The sequence below is a fragment of the Carcharhinus amblyrhynchos genome, chromosome 9 (genome assembly GCF_965287045.1).
Source record: "Carcharhinus amblyrhynchos chromosome 9, sCarAmb.v2.hapA, whole genome shotgun sequence".
Classification (NCBI taxonomy): domain Eukaryota; kingdom Metazoa; phylum Chordata; class Chondrichthyes; order Carcharhiniformes; family Carcharhinidae; genus Carcharhinus; species Carcharhinus amblyrhynchos.
This window is the reverse complement of record NC_137332.1, coordinates 59709566-59736390: the sequence shown is the minus strand read 5'-3', so window position 1 is coordinate 59736390 and position 26825 is coordinate 59709566. Positions and strand designations below refer to the sequence as shown.

Genomic DNA, 26825 nt, shown 5'->3' with positions numbered 1-26825 from the left:
TTATGGAAAGGACCGGAAGTCTACATGGGGGAAGGGGTTACGGGTAAGAGCGGAAGGAGCTGGTTGTTGTGGTAACGGGGAGGCCGACATGAAGCGGGATTTCGGTTTGGCGGTCGCGGGGACGCAGGTGGTGCTGGCGGCGTCTGGAGACGAGAAGCACCCGCCGGAGAACATCATCGACGGGTGAGGGTCTGGGACAGGCTGCAAGGAGCGTCCCGGCTCTTCACCCGGGGGACGGGTCCCTTCACTCCAGATAACAGCAACAACTTGTATTCAGATAGCGCCTTTAGCATAGCACACAGGTGCAGCAGGAAATCAGGAAAGATAATGGAGTGTTGGTCCTTATTTCAGGGAAGTTGGAGTATAAGAGTAGGGAAGTTTTGCTGCAACTGCACAGGGTACTGATGAGACCGCATCTGGAGCACTGTGAGCAGTTTTGGTCCCCTTATTTAAAGATATTTCATTGGAGACAGTTCAGAGAAGGTCCACTAGGATGATTTCTGGTATGGAGGGTTGTCTTATGAGGAAAAGATAAGCAGGTTGCCACTCACTGGAATTTAGAAGAAATTTGTGGCACGGTAGCACAATGCTTAGCACTGTTGCCTCACACAAGAAGTCTGTCAACACCAGGTTTAAGTCCAACTGATTTATTTGATAGTAAACTCACAAGCTTTCGGGGTTTGCTCCTTTCTCAGGCGAATGGCGAGATCTGGCCTCAGACAGAGCGTGTAACAGCACCGACTGTTTATAGATTATTGATTAGAATGCAAGTCTTTACACCTAGCCTGCTATTCTAGTCTTAAAGAGGCCTACAATGAGAGTGGAAGGAGCATTAAGCCCAGGTTAAACAGGGATCTTGGGTTCATGTCGCACTATCTGTAATCCCCATGACTTGCCTGGGTTTCCTAAACCTCACTTACTGTACTGTCTGGAGACAATACACATCTCTTTAACCTGTGCTTAATCCTCCTTCCACTCACATTGTTGGCCTCTTTACACCTAGCCTGCTATTCTAGCCTTAAAGACTCGCAATCTAGTCGGCAATCTGTAAACTGTCTGTGCTGTTATATGCTATATCTGAGGCCAGAATTCTCCATTCGTCTGACGAAGGGGCAAACCCCGAAAGCTTGCGAGTTTACTATCAAATAAATCGGTTGGACTTAAACCTGGTGTTGTCAGATTTCTTACTGTGTTTACCCCAGTCCAATGCCGGCATCTCCACATCGTGCCTCACACAACACCAGGAACCCAGGTTCAATTCCAGCTTCCTTGGGTTACTGTCTGTGTGAAGTTTGCATATTCTCCCTGTGTCTGTGTGGGTTTCCTCTGGGTGCTCTGATTTCCTCCCACATTCCAAAAGTGTGTGGGTTAGGTGGATTGGCCATGATAAATTGCCCCTTAGTGTCAGGGGGACTAGCAGGGTAAATACATGGGGGATGGGGATAAAGAATGGGTGGGATTGTTGCCAATGCAGGCTCGATGGGCTGAATGGCCTCCTTCTGTACTGCAGGGATTCTAAGAATGAGAGGTGATTTCATTAGCACACATAGGATTCTTAAGGGTCTTAACAGGGTAAATGCTGGGAGCATGTTTCCCCTCATGGGAGATTCTAGAACCAAAGGACATAGTCTCAGAATAAAGGGGCATCAATTTAAGACAGAGAAGAAATTCCTTCTCATCTCAGAGTGTTGTGAGTCTTTGCAACTTCTTGTCACAATCAAGGGGAATTTCAGGAACTTCACTGCAATGTTAAGGTAAACCTTATTTGTGACTAATAAATAAGCTTTAGACAGTTTTGGGGTCAGAGTCCTTGTGTATATTTAAGGCTATGGTAGGCTTTTGATCAGTAAGGGAATCAAAGATTACGGAGTAAAGGAATGAGCCATGATCTTCTTGAATGGCAGAGCAGACTCAAGTGGCCAAACATCTTTCTCCTGTTCCTGTTTCTTTTGGTCTTAAAACATAGCAAGGTGAACCACAGGAGCATTATAAAACAAAATTTGACACCTAGTTACATGAGAAAATTATAGCAGATGGCCAGAATCTCTGTAAAAGTTTATTAAAGGAGAATTAGGAATGGAATTCCAGGGATTAGAGCCTTTGACAGCTGATGGCACAATGTAGAGCAGTTAAAGTCAGTGACAGTCAAAAGGTTGGAATAACACAAATGCAGGTATCCTTGTGTGGTGCTAGAGAAGATTACAGATGTGGGAGGGTGAGATCATGGAAATTATTACCCATATTTTTGCAGTGAATTGCCAACGTTCTCTCATTACCCATTTGAAACTAACTGCAACTTTTGGACGAAATACAAGCCTGAAGTTATGGTCTGTCATTCAGGGCATTGCTACCACACATGCTGTGCTGTGTATGGGGTGTCAGAGAGGGGTAATACCTTTGGTGGGGGAACATGTCGCGTCTTTTCAGGGTGGTTTGTCCATTCTTTGTCCCCACCTGGCACTCAGCTCTCACCTGTGGCTCAGTATAGCTGTTTGCATGTGACAGCGGCCACATCCCTGGCAATGGCCTCGACAAGCCGGCTGAACCAGGTGAGGGTAGCCGATAAGTCTCAACCCTCGGTGAGATAGGGAGATGACTATCCCAGCACGTGAAGACAGAGTCCGACGGATTGAGTGGAAGAGACCAATGGAAGGTCCAGCGGCCAAGAGGATGGTCTCTGCAAGTGTCGTGAAACGCGAAGAGCAGGACAAGACACAGAAGACGTCCTGGTCATCCACTGCACCTAGTCCCACCTCCAGCCGTCTTGACTCTTGTCTTGCCACTGGATCTAGTTGGGAATTGGGAAGAGACAGTGAGGCTGACGCTGCGCAACTCTCCCTCACTTTAATCCAAATCAAGCGCTTGTTTTGACACCATCATCAGTGTCCTGTTCAACCCTTGAAGTCCTATGGCGATGGGTGAGCGATGAAGCAGCAGGTGTTGATACGCTGGGAGCTGTAGTCACGGACCTGCACGCAGGCGGCTCAGGTCTAATGGTCGTTTTCTGCTGACCAAAGCAGCAGTGGAACTCGGCGTCTACCTGGGCGGCTGAGCAGTCCTGTTCAGGAATGCTCTGCTCACCTCTGTAGAATGAGGAAGGGGCTAGAAAAGGTGCTCTAAACATTGCCTGCTTCACTACACCCTGGCCAGTTTACCGTGGCTGGCGGGGATCCCATCTTGCAGTCGAACACACAAAATAAAACACAAGGTGACACCGCTCACCATTGGTACTTGGAACGTGCACACGCTTTTGGACAACCCTACAGCAGACAGACCAGAGAGAAGAACAGCCTTAGTTGCCACAGAGCTTGCAAGATACAACATTGACATTGGAGCCCTGAGCGAAACTCATCTTGCCAATGTAGGTCAGTTGACTGAAACTGGAGGTGATAAGAATTGGCGAATGTGGACTGGGGGAGCGCGTTGGAAGGTAGGTCTGCTGAGGAGCAGTGGAGGATCTTTAAGGAGATCTTTCTTGGTGCTCAGCAGAAATTTATTCTGATAGTCAAAAAGGACAGTAGGAGGAGAGGTAATAAACCGTGGATAACGAAGGAGGTGAAGGAAAGTGTTAAATTAAAAGCGGAGGCGTTTAGAGTAGCAAAGAGTAGTGGGCGAGAAGAGGATTGGGAGAGGTTTAAATGTCAACAAAGATTGACAAAGAAGATGATAAAGAAGGGTAGGAGAAACTATGAAGCTGGGCTTGCACTTAATATAAAAAAGGATAGCAAGAGTTTTTATAAATATATAAAAAGGAAGAGGCTGGCTAGGGTGAATGTTGGTCCCTTAGAGGATGAGAAGGGGGACTTAGTGGTAGGGGATGGGGATATGGCTGAGGTCCTGAATAACTTTTTTGTTTCTGTCTTCACGGAGGAGGACGTGAATAATTTGCCGGGTGTTAGAGATGGAAAGGTGGTAGGACTGGAGGGTCTTAATGACATTACTGTTACTAGAGAGGAGGTGCTCGACAGACTGGAGGGACTGATTGTGGACAAGTCGCCAGGACCGGATGGAATGCATCCGAGGGTTCTGAAAGAAATGGCGGAGGTGATAGTGGATGCCTTGGTGGTTATTTTCCAGACGTCGCTGGATTCCGGGGAAGTGCTGGAAGATTGGAAAGAGGCTAATGTTACACCGTTGTTTAAGAAGGGTGCCAGGCAAAAGGCAGGGAATTATAGGCCGGTTAGTTTAATGTCTTGTTGTAGGTAAAATGTTAGAATCCGTCATCAAGGAGGAAATAGCGAGGCATCTTGAAGGGAATTGCTTGATAGAGCAGACGCAGCACGGTTTCGTTAAAGGGAAGTCGTGTCTGACAAATTTACTGGAGTTCTATGAGGATGTGTCTAGGGTGGTGGATAGAGGAGAGCCGGTGGATGTGGTCTTTCTGGATTTTCAGAAGGCGTTTGACAAGGTACCTCACAGGAGGTTATTGCAGAAGGTCAGGGGACAGGGAGTTGGGGGTAGGGTGTTAGCATGGATAGAGGATTGGTTGTCAAATAGGAGGCAGAGAGTGGGGGTCAATGGGTGCTATTTGGATTGGCAGATGGTGACTAGTGGAGTGCCTCAGGGGTCGGTGCTGGGGCCTCAGCTATTTACCATTTATATAGATGATCTGGAGGAGGGAACCGAGTGTATGGTGTCGAAATTTGCTGATGACACCAAGATTGGAGGAAAGGCAAATTGTGCGGAGGGTGTGGAGAGTCTACAGAAGGATCTAGATAGGCTGGGCGAATGGGCCAGGAAATGGCAAATGGAATTTAATGTTGGCAAGTGCGAGGTGGTCCACTTTGGTAGGAATAATGGTAGGAAGGATTATCACTTACGTGGTGAAAAACTGCAGCAGGCGACGGTGCAGAGGGACCTTGGGGTCCTTGTGCATGAGTTGCAAAAACCCAGCTTGCAGGTGCAGCAGGTGATCAGGAAGGCGAATGGGATGCTGGCCTTCATAGCGAGGGGGATTGAATATAAAAGTAGGGAGGTCTTGCTGCGGCTGTATAGGGCATTGGTGAGGCCGCAGCTGGAGTACTGCGTGCAGTTTTGGGCGCCGTACTTACGCAAGGATATTTTGGCCTTGGAGGGAGTGCAGAGGAGGTTTACTAGGCTGATACCGGAGTTGAGGGGGTTGAGCTATGAGGAGAGGCTGAATAAACTAGGCTTGTACTCGTTAGAGTTTAGAAGAATGAGGGGAGATCTCATTGAGACGTATAAGATGATGAATGGGATGGATAGGATAGAGGTGGAGAGACTCTTCCTGCTCAGAAAGGATAATAGGACTAGGGGGCACAGCCTCAAGATAAAGGGGGGGCGGTTTAGAATGGAGTTGAGGAGGAACTTCTTCACTCAAAGGGCGGTGAATCTCTGGAATTCTCTGCCCGTTGAGGTGGTGGAGGCTACCTCGCTAAATATTTTTAAGATGCGGGTTGATGGGTTTTTGATAAGAGAGGGGATTAAGGGTTATGGGGAGAGGGCGGGAATGTGGAACTGAGCCACGACAGATCAGCCATGATCTTATTGAATGGCGGGGCAGGCTCGAAGGGCTAGATGGCCTACTCCTGCTCCTATTTCTTATGTTCTTATACACTTTTTTTCTGGAGCAGTCGCGGCAGTAGGAGTCACCTTGTTCGGAAATTTGAGAGTCTATCCAGGGGTGTGAACGACCAGCTTATGACATTACAGCTTCCGCTACAGAAGAGAAGTCAAGCCACCCTGATCAGCGCCTATGCTCCCACAATGAACAACCCAGATGAGATGAAAGTCAAGTTCTACAAAGAACTAGACGCCCTACTATCAACAGTGAGCAGTACCAACAAGCTGATCTTGCTTGGTGATTTCAATGCAAGAGTAGGGTGTGACTGCAATCTGGCAGGGAGTCATTGGGAGGCATGGAGTGGGCAAGTGTAACAGTAATGGCCTACTCTTACTGAAGACCTGTGCAGCACACGACCTCCTCATCACCAACACAACCTTCCGTCTGCCTACCCATAACAAGACTTCCTGGATGCACCCCCGCTCTAAGCATTGGCATCTTATCGACTATGTCATTGTCAGGAGAAAAGACAGGCAGGATATCAGAGTAACCAAGGCCATGTGTGGTGCTGACTGCTGGACAGATCACAGGCTCGTTGCCTCCAAAATGAGGCTCCGCATCAGACCCAAGAGGTGACCACAAGGAAGCAAGGTTATGAAAAGAATCAATGCGGCCAAGCTAAAGAACCCCAGCATAGCTTCAGCATTAAGACTTAGAAATCAAGCTTGCTGACCTACACCTCGCAGGCAGCACTGAGGACAACTGGGAACGCTTCAGGGATCCTATCCATACATCTGCGCTGAAGACGCTCGGGCCCTCCACCCACAAGTAGCATGATTGGTTTGATGAGGAGATACAGGCTCTACTTGTTGAAAAGCATCGTCTTCATCAGGCCTGTCAGAACGACCCATCTTCAGCTGCCAAGAAAAATGCTTTTACCAATGCTCGCAGGACAGTCCAGAATAAACTGTGCAAAATGCAGGATGCCTGGCTGAGCGCCAAGGCAGATGAAATACAGGGATATGCTGACAGAAATGACTTGAAACGGTTCTATGAAGCCCTCAATACTCTCTATGGACCTCAATCTCTCGGGAGTTCCCCCCTCCTGAGTACAGATGGTACAACTCTCGTTACAGAGAAGGCTCATATCCTGCAGTGATGGGCTGAACACTTTGAAGCCATCCTCAACCGACCGTCATCTATTAACAATGAGGCAATAGACAGGATTCCCCAGGTTGATATCAACAGTGCCATGGGTGACCCACCCATGTAGTAGCCAAAGTCACAAAAGCTGTCAGCCAGCTATCCAGTGGCAAAGCCCCAGGGGCAGACGCCATACCCACAGAGATCTATAAAGCTGCTAGTCCTGCAGTTATCGAGAAGCTCATCGAGTTGTTCCAGTCCTTTTGGAAGCAAGGATCCATTCTTCAGGAACTTAAAGATGCCTCCATTGTACACCCCTAAAAGAGGAAGGGCAATCAGCAAGTATGCGACAACCACCGAGGAATCTCGCTGCTCCCCATCACAGGAAAAACCCCTCGCAAGAGTCCTGCTAAATCGTCTGGTCACTCATCTGGAGCTGGGCCTGCTTCCAGAGTCAGTGTGGCTCCCGCAAAGGTCGTGGGACTACTGACATGATTTTTGCTGCGCGCCAACTTCAGGAGAAGTGTCAGGAGCAGAATCGCGAGCTCTACACAATCTTTGACCTCGCGAAAGCCTTCGATACTGTAGGCCGACAAGGCCTGTGGAGGATCATGTCAAAGTTCGGCTGCCCCCCCTAGATTCGTTCAGATAGTACGCCAGTTCCATGATGGCCAGAGTACTGGATGGCAGAGAATCCTGAGGCATTCCCAGTCACCAATGACGTCAAACAGGGCTGTGTGCTTGCACCCACACTGTTCAGTATGATGTTTAGTGCCACGCTGAATGATGCCTTCCAGGACAGTGTTGCTGGAATCAGCCTCAAGTACAGAGTGAATGGGAAGCTTTTCAACCTGAGGAGACTTCAAGCTATTACTAAAGTCAAGGAGACTGTTCTAAGAGATTTCCTCTTTGCCGATGACTGTGCCCTGTATGCTGGCTCAGAGCCAGAGATGCAAGTCAGTATGGACAAATTTTTCACGGTTTGTGACAACTTTGGACTAACCATCAACATTAAAAAGACCAAAGTTATGCTCCAGCCTGCTCCTCATGCACTGTACACAGAACCCATGATCAGAAGCAAAGCGCAGAAACTACAGGCAGTGGACCAGTTCACTTATCTTAGTAGCACCCTCTCCCAAGCAGTGACTATTGATGCAAAAGTTAACTGCAGAATAGCAAAGACAAGTTCTGCTTTTGGTAGACTGCGCTCCACTGTATGGGAACGTCGAGGAATCAGCCCAGCAATAAAACTGAAGGTCTACAGCGCCGTGGTACTCACTACCCTCCTGTATGCCTGTGAAATGTGGACTGTGTATCAAAGGCGTGCAAGACAGCTCAATCATTTCCACATGACTTGACTTCGCAGAATATTATGCATCCGATGGCAAGACAAAGTACCAGACACTGAGGTTCTCTCAAGAGCAAGTCTACCATCAGTCCACACACTGCTGATGAGAGCACAGATCCAGTGGGCAGGTCATGTCATCAGTATGCCAGACGAGCGCATACCCAAGCAGCTCCTTTTTGGTTTCTGCTGGAAAACGCTCACATGGAGGGCCAAAAAAACGTTTCAAAGACGCACTCAAAGCCTCCCTGAAGTCGCTTGACATTGATACGACCACCTGGGAAACACTGGCACAAAACCACCCTACCTGGCACTGCCTCATCCACAAAGGCAGTCAAGCTCACAAAGCAAAGTGTATTGCTGAAGCACAACTTAAGTGCAAGCTGCACAAGTGTAGAGCCACCAGTGCAACAGCTACAGTGCCTACACAAGTCTGTCCAATATGTGCTAGGACATTCCGTGCCCGAATTGGCTTGATCAGTCATCTTCGGACACACTGCAACCAGCCTCAAAATGACTAATGGTGTCAAGGTCCTCATTTTTGATCACGGACGAACAACAGCTGTGCTGTGGCCTCTACCCACCCAGAACTACCAATCATTGAAATCAGTGAAAATTTCAATTTTTCCATGTCACATAAACATGGAAAATGGAAGCAGGAGTAGGCTGCTTGGCCTTTTGAGTCTGCTCTGCCATTTATTTTGATCATGGCTGCTCATCATCAAATTCAATATCCTGATTCCGCCCCCCACCCCCCACCCCCCACCATATTCCTTGATCCCTTTAGCCCAAAGAATTTATCTAATTTCTTCTTGAAATCACACAATGTTTTGGCCTTAATTATGAATTCCACAGATTCACCACTCTCTGGACGAAGAAATTTCTCCTCATCTCAGACCTAAATGGTTTATCCTTCATATCTTCAAACAATGACCTCTAGTCTGGACACCATTTCCCCCCATCTCCCGCAACCTCACTGGTCATTGTTAGAAAGCCCATTACAAGTTGCACGTTGTTCAGTCATGTGTATCATAGAATCATACAGTGCGGAAAGAGACCCTTCGGTCCATCGAGTCTGCACCGAACACAATGCCACCCAGGCCCTACCCCCATATCATACCCACTAATCCCTCTAATCTACACATCCCTGGACACTAAGGGGCAATTTCTTAGCATAGTCACTCAACCTAACCCGCACATCTTTGGACTATGGGAGGAAACTGGAGTACCCGGAGGAAACCCATGCAGACATGAGGAGAATGTGCAAACTCCACACAGACAGTGACCCGAGCCGAGAATCGATCTCAGGACCCTGGAGCTGTGAAGCAACAGTGCTAACCACTGTGCTACTGCGCCGCCCCATGTATCTGGGTTTTTAAAGTAATTTTTTAAATTAATTTTTTTTTTAAATGATTTCATTACACTAATTTTGTTCCTTAGTTGGGTGTCTGAAAAATCTTTAATGTGATTCCCTGCTAGGATGGCCTGATTATATCACTCCAGCTCCAGGCTTGAATAGTTTGCTGGATATTAAAGATAGAAGGATGGTAGGAGTTGAGGGCCTAAATGCGATTACTGTCATTAGAGAAGTAGTGCTTGATAGACTAATGGGACTGAAGGTGGACAAGTCCCCAGGACTGGATGGAATGCATCCCAGGGTTCTGAAAGAAATGGCAGAGGTTATAGTGGATGCCTTAGTAATTATTTATCAAAATTCACTGGACTCTGGGGAAGTGCCGGAAGATTGGAAAACGACTAATGTTACGCCGCTGTTTAAAAAAGGTAGCAGACAAAAGGGAGGGAATTATAGGCTGGTTATTTTAACGTCTGTAGTTGGAAAAATGCTAGAATCTGTCATCAAAGAAGAAATAGCGAGGCACCTAGAAAAGAATGGTTTGATCGAGCAGACACAGCACGGATTAGTTAAGGGGAAGTCGTGTTTGACGAATTTATTGGATTTCTATGAGGATGTGACTAGTGCAGTAGACAGAGGGGAACTGGTGGATGTGGTGTTTTTAAACTTCCAGAAGGCGTTTGATAAGGTGCCTCATAAAAGGTTGCTACAAAAGGTTAGGGTTCACGGAGTTGGGAGTAAGGTGTTAGCGTGGATAGAGGATTGGCCGTCTAATAGGAAGCAGAGAGTTGGTATCAATGGGTGCTATTCTGGTTGGCGGTTGGTGACTAGTGGAGTGCCGCAGGGATCGATGCTGGGGCCTCAACTGTTTACCATTTATATGGATGATCTGGAGGAGGGGGCTGAGTGTAGGGTGACGAAATTTGCTGATGACACGAAGATGAGTGGAAAAGCAAATTGCGTGGAGGGTGTGGAAAGTCTGCAGAGAGATCTGGATAGGCTGAGCGAGTGGGTGAGGACCTGGCAGATGGAGTATAATGTTAGCAAGTGTTAGGTTATCCACTTTGGCAGGAATAATAGTAGGAGGGATGATTATTTAAAAGGCGAAAAGCTGCAGCATGCCACGGTGCAGAGGGACCTGGGAGGGTCCTTGTGCACGAGTCGCAAAAACCCAGTCTGCAGGTGATCAAGAAGGCGAATGGAATGTTGGCCTTTATAGCGAGGGGGATAAAATATAAAAGTAGGGAGGTCTTGCTGCAACTGTACAGGGTACTGGTGAGGTTGCAGTTGGAGTACTGTGTGCAGTTTTGGTCGCAGCACTTGCAGAAGGATATATTGGCCTTGGAGGGAGTGCAGAGGAGGCTGATACCGGAGATGAGGGGGTTGGACTATGAAGAGAGACTAAATAGACTGGGTCTGTACTCACTGGAGTTTAGAAGGATGAGGGGGGATCTTATAGAGACATATAAGATAATGAAGGGGATGGATAGGGTAGAGGTAGAGAGATTCTTCCCGCATAGAAAGGATAGCAGGACTAGAGGACACAGCTTCAAGATAAGGAGGGGACAGTTTAGATCGGAGTTGAGGAGGAATTCCTTCACTCAAAGGGTGGTGAATCTCTGGAATTCTCTGCCTGTTGAAGTGGTGGAGGCTACCTCATTAAATATATTTAAGTCACGGGTAGATAGGTTTTTTTGATAGACAGGGGAATTAAGGGTTATGGAGAGAAAGCGGGAAAGCGGAACTGATCCACTTCAGATCAGCCATGATCTTACTGAATGGCGGGGCAGGCCCGAAGCGCCAGATGGCCTACTCCTGCTCCTATTTCTTATGTTCTTATAAATGTCCAATCAGTTGCAGTTCCACTGTACAGTGATAAGAGATGAAATTCTCACAGAAAATTGGCTAGTTCTCTTAGCAAGATTTACTTCATGATCAGCAGTGAGCACCGTTGCTTTGCCACTGATTGTAAAATACAGGGCAGTGATAAAGGCTTGCATTTATATAGCACTTTTCAGTTACCAGATGTCTTCAAGTGTAATACAGCCAATGAAATCCTTTTGAAGTGCAATGATGTTGTAATGCAGGAGACACAGCAGCCAATTTTATGCACAGCAAGCTCCCACAAACCACAGTGTAATAATGACCAGATTATCTGTTTTGTTGTATTGACTGAGGGATGAATGTTGGCCAGGACATTATGGATAATTCCTCTGCTTTTTGAGATGGAACCATGGTGTCTTTATGTCTACCTGAGATCTTTATATCCATTTGAAAGGCCGGACAGGACCTTGGCTTCAGTGCTCAAGTCCTGGATTGGACTTGAATTCAGAACCTTGTGACTCAAGAGGTGAGAGTGCTACCAACCTAGCCACAACTGACTTAAAATAAGAATTCTAAAATGGTGCATTACTGAGTGTCGGTAAAGATATGCAAACTCTGTCCAGCCCCACTTTCATGTCTTTCCCCAGTAACATCCCTACTTCCACCCACCATCACCATCATATTGTTGATACTTGTTGCCAGCAGACAACTTGCAGGTGACTCCCCCAATTTCCCTAGCTTGGTATTTCCTCACCATTACAGATTGAATAAGAGCAGAAAGCCAACCTGTAGGTCACCAAAAAGAAACACAAATCATTGTTCTCTGGTGTTCCGGAATGATAATACAAAGTTGGATGTGGATTAGCACCTATTATTTTGACTACCCTGAGTAAGTAAAGAGATTACCATCCACATTAAAAATATGATAAACCTTGCCTAATATGAATTAGGAGCAAGTATTGGCTTCTTAGCCCCTGAAGTCTGTTCTGCCAGTCAATAAAATCATAGCTGATCTGATTGTAGCATTAGTTCACCATTTCCATCTATCCACAATAACATTTCATTCCCTTATCATATCTCTGCTTTGAAAATATTCAAAGGCTCTGCTTCCATCACTTTTTGAGGAAGAGACTTTCAAAGGCGCACAACCTTCAGAAAAAAATCATGTCTTAAAGGGGTGACCACTTATTTTTAAATGGTGACTTCTAGTTCTAGATTTTCTCATAAGAGGAAAAAATCCTTTACACCCTGTCAAACCCCTCAGGATCTTATATGTTTTAATCAAGTCACCTCTTACTCTTCTAAATTCTAGTGGATGAAAGCCTAACCTGTCCAACCTTTCCTCCTTAAGTCAACTTATCCATTCCAGATATTAGTCCAGTAAATCTCTGACCTGCTTCTAATGCATTTACATCCTTCCTTAAATACTGTACACAGTAGTCCAGATGTGGTCTCACCAATGCCCTGTGTAAGTGAAGCATAACCTGCCTACTTTCATATTCAATTCCCCTCACAATAAACAACAGCATTCTATTATCATTCCTAATTACTTGCTGTACCTCCTAACAATTCATGCAGTGGGGCAACCAGATCCCTCTGCAATCTCTCACCACTTAGATAATATGCTTTCTTAATTTTTCTGCCAAAATGGACAATTTCACATTTTTCCACATTATATTCCATTTGCCAAATCTTTTCCCACTCGACATATTTAAATCTTTTTGTAGCCTCCTTGTGTCCTCTTCACATTTTACTTGCCTCCTTATCTTTGTGTCAACAGCAAATTTAGCAACCATACATTTGGGTCTCTTTTTACTATGTCTTTTTATTTCTAGCTAGCTTTCTGTTGTGCTTGAATTTTGTCCTTATTATTCTTTTAACCATTCTTTTCTGTTTTTGATATTCTTTCTGATCTTCTGAAATACCACCCATCTTTGAGAAATTATATGCTTGTTCTTTAAGTTTGATACTATATTTAACATTTTTTTAGGTAACCAGAGATGGTGGGTCCTCACTTGGGATTTTTTTCTTATTGGAATGTACCTAAAGAATTACTAGACCATCGCTCAGAAGTTGAAGCAAAATCTGATTTCCTTTCCTCCTCCTAACTATTTACCGTCTTGGGGTGTTTATCACATTTAAGATGCTAGATAAATGCAAGTTGTTTCTATCTAGGCTCAGACATAAAGAATGGTTATTTCTACAAGGACGGACGGGTGACTGCTACTGTGAAACTAATCAGACACGGATCAGAAAAAAGGGATGAAAATTACAAAATCAAAAAGTGCAAATCATAGAAGTAACTATGATCTCTCATACTTCTGCTTACAGTAACACTGAAACATTTTGGATCACGACAGGAATGTTCCCGCAAGAATTTATCCTAAGTTTTGCTAATCTTATAAAAATTAGCACTGTGAAAATTCACTGTTATAACGGTAAGATCTTTACTGTTTATCACTGGTAAATAAAACTAGGAATGTGATTAATGGCCTGTTTTACTCAGTTCTGTATGTGTGTAAAGTAGAATGCAATGAACAATTCACGTTTTGTATGTAAACTTTGAGTTTTGAGAGAAAAAATTGGCCCTCTGGACCCTATTGCATCTCTCCCCTCTTACCTTAAACAAATGTCCTCTAATTTTAGACTCCCTTACCTTTGGGAAAAGATGTTGACTATCTAGCTGATCTATACCCCTCATCGTTTTATAGACCTCTATATGATCACCCCAAGTCTCCTACACACCTGAGAAAAAAGCCTCTGGATATCCAGCCTCTCTGTATAACTCAAACCATCAAGTCTCGGTAGCATCCTAGTAAATCTTCTTGCACTCATTCTAATTTAATAATACCCTTTCTATAATAGGGTGACCGGAACTGTGCACAGTTCATATTTTGTTAATGTTTATCAGAATATAACAAGACCTTGGTACTCATATCTTTTAATAATAACATGTTTCTATTTCACTGTTCCAGTGCACAGCCTGAGTATTGAGAAAAGTGTTGCCCGAGATCCAGTAGATTTTGAACCTTTAACTAATAGTGGTAAGTGTATTCAACAGACATTTTAATGAAATCTTAAGGACTACTGTGGAAAAGAATTTTTCTGTTCCAGTTTATTTGGTGATTTTCATCGTGGTGCTGTCTTTTTACCAGAACTTGAGCACTCTGAGGAACAACTTCAAATTGAGGAATTTACAGTAAGTACATATACCTTCCAAAACTGATCACATACTACTTTATACAAAATGATTATAGGTAGGTAACTCACCCAGTGATTAGTGAGCTGTTTGATTTCCTGCTTGCCACTGAAGTTCTTGATCTGTAATCCTTTGTATCTTAAATATTGATAAATGTGATTTACTTATAAGAAAATGTTGTGACATATGCATTATATATAACAGAAATAATGCAGTTTTATTAATTCTACAAAATCAAATTAGATTTTTATCCTCACCCCTTCACGTAGTTTTATCATTCTAGCTACCATCAGCTTGCTGTACCTAGCTAGGCACTATTCGTACATAAGGATTGACCAGAAACTGACAGCATTTTTTTTTAATCAAACATCAAAGCCAATTGTAGTACCCCTCTGTTTCATTTCATCCAATGATCAGAACAGGAATCAAACCTGGAACCTTTTGGTCTGTGTGGCTTTGTAATGCATTTGGCAGCATCTCAACAACTAAGCTAATGGAATGATGTAATGTTTTAAAAAGGAATGTGAATTAATAAGTATATTTCTTATGCAGCAGGATGGAACCAGTGCTACACATCTACGATTTGTTATAAAATCTGGTTTTGATCACTTTGTGTCAGTGCATAAGGTTACAGTGGAAGGTACAGAGGAAAGCACTTGAGTCAATGCAGCACAACTGTTGAAGAACAAGATTTTCAAATGCTGAGGCTGCACGATGTTACTAGTGTAAATATTTTGGCAGTATTTGTTACAAAGCATTATTATTGATTCATATGAATAAATTCTTTTTGTTTTGCTACACTGCATTAGTCATCTTTGATCAACATCTAATTAGTCCTCACAACTATGCAAAATCCCTATCTTGGAGGGCCTTTCTCTGGTACAATTGTTTTGCATTTTCTTACTTTCCACTGCTTCACCTCATTCTGCCAGTCCATGGACTTTGCTTATTGGTCACCATATTGAACTTCCAAACCATAGTTAAGCTTCTGAATTGAAGACATTCATTTCAATTTTCCTTGCAGCTATGAATTAGTTTTATACTTAAAACAGTTTGGGATATTAAATGTTGATGGGTTCTTGATAAGAGAGGGGATTAAGGGTTATGGGGAGAGGGCGGGAAAGTGGAACTGAGCAGCGACAGATCAGCCATGATCTTATTGAATGGCGGGGCAGGCTCGAAGGGCTAGATGGCCTACTCCTGCTCCTATTTCTTATGTTCTTATGTTCTTATAAATATTCCACACCCCTAAGGATCAATGGTCTTTTCCAGTTAATACAATGAAAACACTCAAAACATTTCTGTAATTATTTAATACAGAATAAAAACTTCATGTTATTGATTTACATGTTCTTAGCTACATTTCGGAACATCAAGCCACAGCTTTCTTTGGTTTGGGCTGTCGGCTTCATAAACAGTATAGCTAAAATCATTGTTCTTGCGATGATCGATCTTATTTTATAACGTATAGGTTTTGACAAAGCTTAAATTTTAAATGATCAGTTCTTACTGCTGGAAAGTTATAAAGTAGGATCTGAAGTATTGACACTCTAACAAGAAGTAATTTACTCTGTTGCTCAGAATTTTTTTAAAACAAATCCTACAAATGCTTGTCTTACTTTTTTCAGAAGGGAGGGCTAGATCAGTGGTTCCCAAGCAGTGTGCCATGAAAATAAAGATGCAAAATGATTCAAAATTCATGTAATTGAACTAAAAGTAGCCTTCATCTTCAGCTCTGTGGTTGGTACATCCAAGACTTGACAATCATGTGCCAGCTGGAAAGAACCACACATATGATGTGGTTTAGATTTTTAGGTTGGTCAGGCCCATGCACATGACTAACGGGACTTGGAGCTGAAGACAAAGATCCCGTGTGGCTGCACAAAAGCAAAAACTCTGCGCAAAACCCTGGGAAAACCTAGGACCCCTAAAGTGCAGAAAGCGGCCATTTTGTCTATCAAGTCCATACCAACTGCAGAAATAGCACTCCCCCCTAGACTCTCCCCTCCGCCTTATCCCCATAACTCTGTGCATTTACCATGGCTAATCACCCTAACCTATACATCTTTCAACTGTGGGAAGAAATCAGAGCACCCAGAAGAAACACAAACAGACACAGGGAGAAAGTGTAAACTCGTCACCCAAGGCCAGAATCAAATCCAGGTCCCTAACGCTGTGAGGGAGCAGTGCCTGCCATGTGCCACAAGAGGGACAGGGAGAAGTTTAAAAATAAACAGGGTGAGTGGAGAGGGAGAAGTTACAAATGAAGTTCCCAGTAAGGGAAGATGACAAAATATGCCTCAATTTTTTTTTAACAGTATGGATTTTCACAGTAACTTCATTGCAGTGTTAATGTAAGCCTACTTGTAACACTAATAAAATAAACTTTAAATTTTAGAGGTGTGCCATGACACAAAAAAAGCTAGGAACCACTGGGCTAGATATTGGAGATAGCCGTTACTCCACAATTATTAACACTATTAGTGTAACCAGCAACACTTCTCCAGGGCAAGATTGGTGATTTTACAAGAGTTTACTTCAGTAGCTAAAGGAAAATTTGTGAATACTCAGCCATGTCTGAAGAGGGACATGCTAATAAATATAATTGCCTTTCCTAATTTGTTCCCCTTGTTTAATTCCTTGTCACAAATCTTTTTATCTTTTCTGACAGCTGTTGTATTTCAGCATTTCAGTTGGACTTTTTATCTTGTCAGACAACAAAAAGCTGCATCAATTTAAGCAAGTAGGATAAATTGAATTATTTTTTTCAGTAATATTAACTTCAGCTGTAATTTTTAATTTTTGTTGCTTTTTGACTTTTACAGGATTTGTCAAATTCACTTTTTTTGAATGCTGTTTTCATTATTTAAATTTTAAGACCTTCATGGTTTGAATTTTTTGGGGGGCTTTTTAACCGTTTGTTCTTTAAAGGATTCAAAAGCCTATTTCAGCACTTAGCTTATTTTTTGGTTTGTTTAATTGAACTCAGAAAAATCATAGAAATATTATATCTTAGAAAAAAGGTTTTTGAACAATTGGATGAGTTAGGTAATCACACTATATGTAGGCTAAAGTTCACAATTCATTTTATCACAAAGTTAATTGATGAAACTGTATAGAAATCATAATTACGATTATTGATTTTCATAGTATATTTTCCCATATGTGGAATGGATATGTTACATGATTCTATAAACAATGCAAGCGGACATTTCTCAATTTTCAAATCTTCCCTGATTTACTTGTAAATTTGTGAAATAATTTCAGTATAAAAATGGAAACATTATTTCCATTGCCATTTGTATGTTTGCTATGTGCACTTCTACAACAAAAATCTTCTCAATTTTGACTAGCCTGACTAGGGAAAATGAAACATAGGCAAGGGGTACAGATTATGGAACAGAGTACACATTATGTCTCGGATTATGCAAGGGCCAGAATACCACTTTTAAATCTTCCAGTTGATTTTAAGTATTGAGCAAGGGCTGGAACTGTCAGGCATAAATGAGCCTTGCTCATTTTGAAATAATTTGCCTGTTTTTCCTTGGATTTTATTAGTATTGTCAGTGCTGAACATTGAGTGTAAACTGTTCATGTCCCAAGAGTTTTTCTTATGCATCTTGCATCAACTCCCCACTTGGAATTTACCATTTTAGCTTTCACAGGCTAAATCTTAACGACTTATTACAATATTTGTATGTATGAAAACAAAATGAGCATTAACCAAAAGACAGTTTTTTTTCCATATTGATATTATCAAATCCCAGTCACCAATTTAAACTGGGAAAATCATGAACAATTTGGAAAAGAAATCTTTGTTAATTTGGTTTTATATATTTTATCATTCCCTTTTATTCAAGAGTGTCTCTGAAAGCCCTCTCAAAAATCACATCAGTGTTTCCTGGTAGTAGTGGTTCTGCCACTTAGTGGTTTAACTTAGGTTTTGTAAAATTGCTCGTATTTCTTCTGGTTTATATCCCCAAGGTCCCCTTTTAGCCTGAAAAACAAAAATTAAAACAATTAGTTATATGGTTAAATTAATCATGCCTTGTTTCTAATCTCTCTGTCAAAGATGATGAGTCATTGACTTGCCTTGTTTGTGACTGAACAGATACTTCTCCAGAATAAATACCTAGTTTATTCTAATCATCTTATCATGAAATTGTAGTCACAACTCTCCAGTACACAATGCTAAATAAAATACTCCCTGTTTTCTGTTTTGATAAGTTTACGTGTTTTCTTTCATGATAAGATTTGTATAAACACTACTTGTATATTACCACCATACTCAATTGTGGTCAGTCCTAATTTTGTGGGCTTGTTACCTTTGTTGGCTAGATTTCTAGCATGTATTTCACAATAATGCTAACAGCATGGGTTTAATTTCTGTTGCAGCTCAGGTAGGTTTGGGACCCTGTCTGCTTGTCCTGTCTATGGGGATGGAAGGCAATGACAAATCACCATGAACAAAAATGGCCAAGAAAATGGCTCAGGATGAAGTATTAGCACACATGACATGATCAGTCCTAATATAGAACATTTTAACTTTGAATGTATACAGCTAATTTTAGGGATGCCACTAACCACACGTACATATTGACAATAAGCTAGCTTTTTAGAGAGACTTTAACACCCAGCATTTTTTTGTCATCCAAGTCTATTGTTTTATTAAACTGGCTGGTTGTACTGCTACATTTATGATTGAACATCAAACACCAGCTTTTATGCTAAGTTTATGATAAAACCTATATCCCAAATCTGTCATCAATGTTGTTATTGTTGAACTAATTTTATTTTTAACTTCTGGATAAGTGTCATATTTCCCTCTTTTTTACAATATTCACCAAATATACAAATGTTTACCCCACATTTCAATTTTCTCACCAAACGCACAAACAAAATTCTACCCAGTTCCAAATATATATTCCTCCAAAAATAACATTCCTAGTATAATAAAAGTTTCAATAATTCAGAAAATTAGATCCATAAATTTACTGATTACCTCTTCTAATTATTCCAACAATTTTTATCTGCAAGACTCAACATCCCCATCAGGCCTTGTGACCATCACAGGTGTTTGGTACATCTTCTGATTGGTTACAGTAATCTAACTCAGGCTTATCTGAACAGCTAATGCTTGATTCAAGCAATAGGTGTGAACAGTAGCCATGTCCCTAGCTATTTGTTTAAATCATGGGAGTTTTGTAAATAATTAAAAGTACTGGCTTGGCCATAGAAGACAGAGGATAGTAGTAGAGGGGTGCTTTTCCGAATGGAAGACAGTGACTAGTGGTGTTCTACAAAGATCAGTTTTGGGACCTTTGTTATTTGTAGTATTTATAAATGATTTTGAGGAAAATTAGCTGGTCTGACTACTAAGTTTGCAGACAACACAAAAATTGAAGGAGTTGTGGATAGTGAAGAGGATTGTCAGAGGACATAGCAAAACATAGACCATGGACGGAGAAATGGCAGATGGAGTATAATCCAAACAAGTATGCGATAATGCATTTTGGAAGGTTCAATATATGTAGGAACTATACAATAGATGGTAGAACACTTAGAAGTATTGACAAGCAGAGAGATCTGGGCGTACACGTCCATCGATCACTGGTGGATAAGGTGGTCAAGAAGGCACACAGCATGCTTACCTTCATCTGTCGGGGCATCAAGTATAAAAATTCGCTGGTCGTGCTGCAGCTGTACAGAACCTTAGGCCTAATTTAGAATATTGTGTACAATATTCAATTTAGAATATTGTGTACAATTCTTGTTGCCACACTGCCAGAAGGATGTGGATGCTTTGGAAAGAATACAGAAGAGGTTCACCAGGATACTGCCTGGTCTGGAGGGTATTGGCTATAAGGAGAGGCTAAATAAACTTGGTTTGTTCTCACTGTAACGATGGGTGGAAGTTGAGGGGTAACCTGGTTTACAAAATTGAGTGGCATGAACAGAGTGGACAGTCAGATGCTGTTTCCTAAGGTAGAAAAGTCAAAAACTAGGGGACATAGGTTTAAGGTGCATGGGGAAAAGTTTAGGAGACGTGCGAGGCAATTTTTTTACACAAAGGATGGTGAATGTTGAGAACGTGCTACCTGAATAGGTGGTGGGAGCAGGTACGATAGTGGCATTTAAGGGGCAACTAGATGAATACATGAATAGAAGGATAGGGACTCTTAAGTGCATACAGTTTTAGATTAGGCAGGCATCATGATTGGTGGAGGCTTAGAGGGCTGAAGGGCCTCTTCCTGTGCTGTAGTTTTCTTTGTTGAGAGCATATTTCTGCTTTTACTCTTTAAAAAGCGATGGAATGTAGCAAGGCAACAAATAGGCCCGAAGTACAATTGTACAATTATAGCAGTTTTAGAGGGCCACTGATGTGTATGGAATGGTAACCTAGTATAAGGTAGCTTCTTCAGGAAATGTAGGAACCAGAAATCAAATAGATTATTTCATGCTCCATAGCTTGGGCAGAAAGACAATATCAACTCAAAATCTAGTAGTGAGACCATTAAATAAATGGACATTGGTTTCATCACGGATGTCATAATACAGTTACCTTGTAAATTATTTTGTCATTGAGCACCACGTATAATCTTTCTGGCATAGCTGCATATTTCGCAGCAGACACATTATCCATAGTATCCACTACCACTGGACAGGAAGGTTCCTCATTTAGCAATAGCCTTGCTGCGTCGAAACGGTCACTTAATGTTTTGTGTTGTTTGATACCCACGTTGTTTGCGAATGCCCAGTCATCTGGGATAAATAGCAACAAAACTGACCAATTATTGAAAAGACTGCACCAAAACCATGTCATTTGTTGTAGATGAGATAGAAAACTGTGATTTCTTAACTTGGGAGTGAATAGAACTAGTCAAACGCAACAACCAAAACATTCAAAATGTTATTTATGTAAGGAAGAAAGCATAACAGGTGATATTTAATCCAAGAGGACACCTAAATATTTTACTGGACATCACCAGGATTGGTGGGTGCAGGAGAGAGTGGATAAAGCAAACAAAGCAGCAGGTGGGGGGCCAACTTTTTTTTTTATATTTCTTCCCCTCAAAGGACATAAACTCATGCTAGAATATAGTTCCTTCAGAAGCAGCCACATCTAGTCTATTACTTATTTATGAGCCACGACAGGCTATGCCAACAGGCTGGCTGACTATGGAGTATACAACAGCTGAATTGAATTTTGTCTTCTGTTTCCATGCATAAGCACTTCGTAAGGGGGTGATTGCTAACTAATCAAGAGTGGGCATCAGCTAGACCCATTCACTTATTAAAAGCTTTGTATAACCAAAAAAAGGGGCAATACAGTTTTGATTTCAATATTGAGAAGGAAGAACTTCACTGAAGTAATAATGTACTGTTAGGAACCTGGACCTGGATCCCAAATTACATTACGTTAGGAAGCCAGACTAGACTCCAACAGTTCTTCTATTTTTAGCATAAATGTGAAAACAGGATGCTTCACTCTAGGAGTACTACCATTGACAAATTACAGATTTTTATAGTAAAACAAAATGTAATAACAGTTTAACCTCCACTCTAAAAAAAAAGAAGCAGCTTAACTATTACCTGTTGAAAAAAAAATAAACAACTCTAATTTCTAACTTATCACTGCTTCAGTTCCAAATAAGCAACATCCTTCTTACAGACTCAAAGCCACTTTAAATAATTAGCACCCATAAATATATTTGCTATGAGGGTAAACAGCCTTGAAGCTTTCAGAGAATTTTTGTGGCGAAAGTAGCTTACTGACCGCTGACTTTAAACTAATCAGAACTGAAAAGCTGTTTTTCTTTTCTCTCTGCAAAACCCAGCTCCTGCCATTAACCACAGTATCACATGACTTTGCATGCCCAAACTTACCTTCAATTTGTTTAATCAAAAACCCCAGAGGACCTTTCTTTTGTCAACAAAAGTCCATTAGCTCTCTCCTAAGTAAACACTACATGGCTAAAGTAAGTAATTGTCCTACTTTCCCAGTACCTCAGCTGTATTCCTTCTGGACTTACCAACTAGCTATCCAAAAAAAAAACTGAACTTTAAAACCGTTCCCTTAAACATAAAAAACATATCTATAGCAATTACTACTATTATAATAGACAAAAAGGATGAAATCTCGTCCCTGTTACGCAACCTAGTTTTCTCTCTCCAGAACAAATGCTCACATTTTCTTAGTTGGCAGCAGCCCTCAGGCGTTGTCCCCAAATTAACATTCGTTTGTGATTGCCTAAACAGTAAGTATTCATGAGGTATTTGACCATGATACCAATCACAGCTAATTGTATATTCATCTAACATCAATACATCTTTGTAGTTTCCAACTTGGTTCATTAGCTATTGATCAGTAGAGGAATTCTGGAGGATTTCACTCCTTAGCTACCTGACTGGCACTACCAGTTTCGGCTAGGATCAGCTTACCAGCAGGTTGGGGATAAAACCTATGATACGTAAACTTAGCATATTGAGCAAAGCATTTACCACTCAGTCTTCAGTAAACATGGTGATACAGTTTTAAAACAGTTCAATGAAAAACAAATTCAAAAAGACTTTTTTTTGCGCTGGGAATCTTTTTGTACCTGTGGCATGAGCTTCCTGAATGTAGATAATGAGGAAATCAGCTACAGAGGAAAAATCTTTGACAAGCTGCTTGAACTCAGCAAACTTGAAAAGAAACGGGGGTCAGGAGCAGCTTCCAAAGTTCAACACCAGTGGCCTATCTCCTGGAAAAAAAAAGTCATCCCATGTGTGTTGATGTACAAGATAGAGAGAATAAACAGTCAGCTGCAGTGTTCAGGTATGCTAAACAGATAACTAATATCAGTTTGGATAAGAATGTGCTGAAGTTTACTTACACAATAGATTACCATACAAAGCAACATGCAGTGAAATAACCAACCGAGGGAGAAAATAAACTCAAATTTACCAGGGAAAAATAGATAAGCATTAGCATTTACTTTTGTTAGATTATATTCCAACTTCTCTGCTTGTATATTACCATTTTTTATCTCAACATAAAAAGCTATTATAAATAATTGTAGAAGAATAAGGAAAGTTTGTAACTTTCGATTGACATTGAAAATGCTGTATAATGATGAATTAGTGTAGATTACATGCACCTCTTAAATATACATTACCTATCAGACCAAATCCCACATACATGACACTGAAACTGACGAATAAAAGGGATCTTTCTCTTTTTTTTGTCACCATGAATTACAATATTTGGCAAAGGAACTACAAGGGAAGATAAGATTTCTTCTGCAACGTTATTTTGATTGGGAATGCATTGCCTGAAAGGGTAGATCCATTAGTAATTTTAAGGTCTATATATACATATATACTGTATAGGGAAAGAGCAGGGGAACTAATTGGATAGCTGTTTCAAAGAGTAAAATATCATTTTTAGGTGCTGCATGATTCTGTGAACACAAAAGCATATATATTTAAAACAAAGACAAAAAAACTAAAACAGTAACTTCTCCATAATGAAACAAACCATTTGAACAAAATAAATGGCTTTATGTTATCTTGTCAAAGAAGTGCATGACATTGTGGGATATTCTGCTGGATAAGACTTTATACCATAATACATTTACTGATTAGGGGAGCTATCCATCTGCTATATAACTGTCCTTCTGGGCATGTGGGAATGATGCTCTCTCTCATTTGTTCGTAAGAACCTGGTTGTCAGGTGCAAGTTGTTTCTGGTGTTGCTCTAGGTCAAGTTCGGACCCCATTCTTCACAAAGTGGTCATTTCAGACATCTGAAGATTGTGTTTATACAGACGTGGTCCATTTTCAATGTCAAATGTCTAAAGGGGAGAAAAAAGTATCCAACATTGTCTGTATCCTGATGGCCACCTTTGTGTGCAGCTGCACCAAGAACGCATGATAAATGTTATTGATCTGAAACATCTCTGCTTCTCTTCAATGGATGCTGCCCGATCTGCTGAGTATTTATAACATTTTTTGTTTTATATCAGATTTCCAGCATCTGCCAATATTTTGCTTTTATATACAGTTAGAAGGGTTTTCCACAAATTCTGGTTCCTTGTTGTACTGTGCTGGGAGGGTCTTAGAAAGTGGCTTTTCTCCATTGCGCCTTTGCAACAGCTATCCAAAATTTTAGTGCGTGCCTCAGGACATACTCCTGGACCTTGGAATGTGCTAGTCTGCAACACCTGGACATCAATAACTCTTTGCACTAGAAAACCAACAGGTTTCCGGGAGACCAAAGAGAGTCTTTCATTACATTTACGGTCCTCCAGCCAAAGTTGATGTTCAGTTCAGTGTGTGTCCCTTAGAAGAGCCCGTACAGCACAAGAGTACTGTATTACAGAGCTACTTGGGATGAATGTCAACAAAAACTGCTGCACATTTTTCTAGACCTGTTTTACAAATGCACATTCCAGAAGTTGAACAATAGTTTCTTCCACACTGCAACAGCCTTTAGAACAAATGCACATGGGCTGAGGCTCCAGGATTTGACTGGGGAAGGTTCTTCTTCTCATCAGCCAAGCTATGCTTTGGTACCAATTTGAAAGTTTTGGCAATGAGGCGTTTTACCAAATTACTTAGGAAGTTTGTTCGAGGAACCATCTGACTGGATCCACCATCTCCTTTTCCTGCAGGGTTTCAAAAGCATTACATGCAGAACATCATTTGTGATCAAAGGCATTTTTCTGTATAAACCTTTCCATAAGGTCCAGCTGGGTGCCACAAAACTGAATAGAATATTCTAAGGCAACGTGGTTAGACGTATCCTTTGCAACACCAGGGACAGATAAAACCTCAGCATGTGGTAACTCTTGGGCGCCCAAAAAAATTCTACATGTCAAATTTATGTAAAAGTTGGAGTAAATCCTGCTGGGTTTTTTTTCAAGTGGTATTTTCAAAATGAATCTCCCACACTCTATGCACTGCAGAGTGCACTAACGCAAATCATGTGAAAAATCAGTGGGTGGGGCCTATTCCCACTGGAGAAGCCAGTAGCATAGCGTTGAGTGGGCCACTAGGCATATGCTGATATGTCAGTGCCAAGGTCACCGCATGTGTGGTAGCCCTGCACTGCCGGCCTACTAATCGCTGGCCAGCCCCATGACACCCCCATCGTCTGATTGCTGCCCCTCTCCTGCAATTGTGACCATAGTGAGGGAGAGGCTAGCAGGCCCAGAGACTTATGGCACTGAACTGACTGTGCTGGAAAAACTGCACCCGGAGACTCACAGAGACCATGGCACCCAGTGGGAAGCCTGCTAAATGTCCTCCACTTGAGTATCCCAGCCCACTGTGCTGCTTTCCTTTATGTTTGTGCACCCAGGTCTATCCACAGCTTGATGCAGCTCTCCACAAAGGTGGCCATCAGAATAGTGGCAAGTTTGAGTACAATACCAGCATCTAGTATTGCATGCTTGATTGCTCAACACCAGTGGAATGCAGTCCAACTGCTACAGCCTATTGTGGCACATTTGCATTCTTTTAATATGATTGGAGATTTTCTCAAGAGCAGCTGCACTTCGTTACACAAGATAAAGAAGGGAGAGAGAAAGGGGCCCACTTACATAAGTTATTTTTGTCAAGTCCACACAAAACTGAATGTTTTCTTTAATTTTAACATCACTGAGCACATTCAAATAAAACCAGAAAGTTCTTGAAAGCCTCAAGGTTTGGCAAAGCTTTGGAGAGAGAATCGGAGTCCACGTTTCAAATCCAATATGATTTATTTGTAATGGGCAGTGTACTGCCTCACTAACTCAGTACAAATTTACCCCAGCACCTTTCAGATTCATTCCCATAACCAGATTATGCATTCACCATCCAGGAGTCCAGCTACATTTTAAAACTGCAAATAGGTTAAATTAAATGACTGGTGGAAGTCCAGACCACGAAACTATTGTCAGAAAAGTTCCTACTTGTTGTCGTCTACCTTTAATGCTAAAGTTACAACATACCTTTCACAAAATCAAGTATTTTATGTTCTTTATTCTCCAAATCGACAACCCGGGTATTGGGAGCAGACGACCCCTGAAACGCTTCATCGCCACAGTTTCGGATTAGGTTGCGGACCATGGAGCCGAGAGTGCGCAAACTGAAGAACGTTGGGCCCCAGTCTTCATACTCAAACTTTGGATTTAGTGTCATGGTGGTTTTCAGCCCCGCTTTCAGCATGATCTTCTTCACCGTTTGGGGAAAGAGGAGGTGCAGGATTTTGCCGACTGTTGTGTACAAACAGGCGGTGAGCACCAGGATCAGTGTCTCCAGGTAAACAAGCAGCTTCCCCATCTCCACACAGGGCTCTGCCTCCAGTCTGTGGAGACGCCGGTGTTGGACTGGGGCAGCGAGCGCTCCGAAAGCTTAGTCGCGTTTACTACCCAAATAAACCTGTTGGATTCTAACCTGGTGTGGTGAGACT

General features: G+C 42.0%; 2 protein-coding genes across 5 annotated transcripts; one reads left to right on the top strand and one right to left on the bottom strand.

Annotated features, from left to right (window-relative positions):
• Positions 1-64: 64 nt before the first annotated feature.
• On the top strand, positions 65-15187 carry hspb11 (heat shock protein, alpha-crystallin-related, b11). 2 transcript variants are annotated; one of them, XM_080195772.1, is made up of 5 exons: positions 65-183; positions 13522-13628; positions 14166-14234; positions 14346-14389; positions 14942-15187. In XM_080195772.1, the coding sequence occupies exons 1-5, from the start codon at positions 89-91 to the stop codon at positions 15047-15049; spliced, it is 423 nt and encodes a 140-aa protein (XP_080051898.1). In that variant the 5' UTR covers positions 65-88; the 3' UTR covers positions 15050-15187. The 2 variants fall into 2 exon arrangements, with proteins under 2 accessions (XP_080051898.1, XP_080051896.1); XM_080195770.1 differs by lacking the exon at positions 65-183 and adding an exon at positions 1166-1754.
• A 1181-nt stretch (positions 15188-16368) lies between these two features.
• On the bottom strand, positions 16369-26808 carry dio1 (iodothyronine deiodinase 1). Of its 3 annotated transcripts, none has more exons than XM_080195768.1 (4): positions 26365-26808; positions 22990-23130; positions 20952-21172; positions 16369-18386 (listed from the first exon to the last, which is right to left on the bottom strand). In XM_080195768.1, exons 1-4 carry the CDS (start codon positions 26693-26695, stop codon positions 18321-18323), a joined length of 759 nt encoding a protein of 252 aa, XP_080051894.1. In that variant the 5' UTR covers positions 26696-26808; the 3' UTR covers positions 16369-18320. The 3 variants fall into 3 exon arrangements, with proteins under 3 accessions (XP_080051894.1, XP_080051893.1, XP_080051895.1); XM_080195767.1 differs by having other exon boundaries at positions 22990-23133; positions 26365-26794; XM_080195769.1 differs by having other exon boundaries at positions 20952-21151; positions 22990-23133; positions 26365-26791.
• Between the last annotated feature and the right edge of the window lie 17 nt (positions 26809-26825).

Bases quoted from the DNA above. Each gene is read 5' to 3' on its own strand.
- hspb11 (XM_080195770.1), top strand. From the start codon at position 1,489: ATGGCCTCCTTCTGTACTGCAGGGATTCTAAGAATGAGAGGTGATTTC. The intron at 1,755-13,521 runs GTAAACCTTATT...TTCTGCTTACAG, and splicing joins AACTTCACTGCAATGTTAAG to TAACACTGAAACATTTTGGA. The intron at 13,629-14,165 runs GTAAGATCTTTA...TCACTGTTCCAG, and splicing joins GAAAATTCACTGTTATAACG to TGCACAGCCTGAGTATTGAG.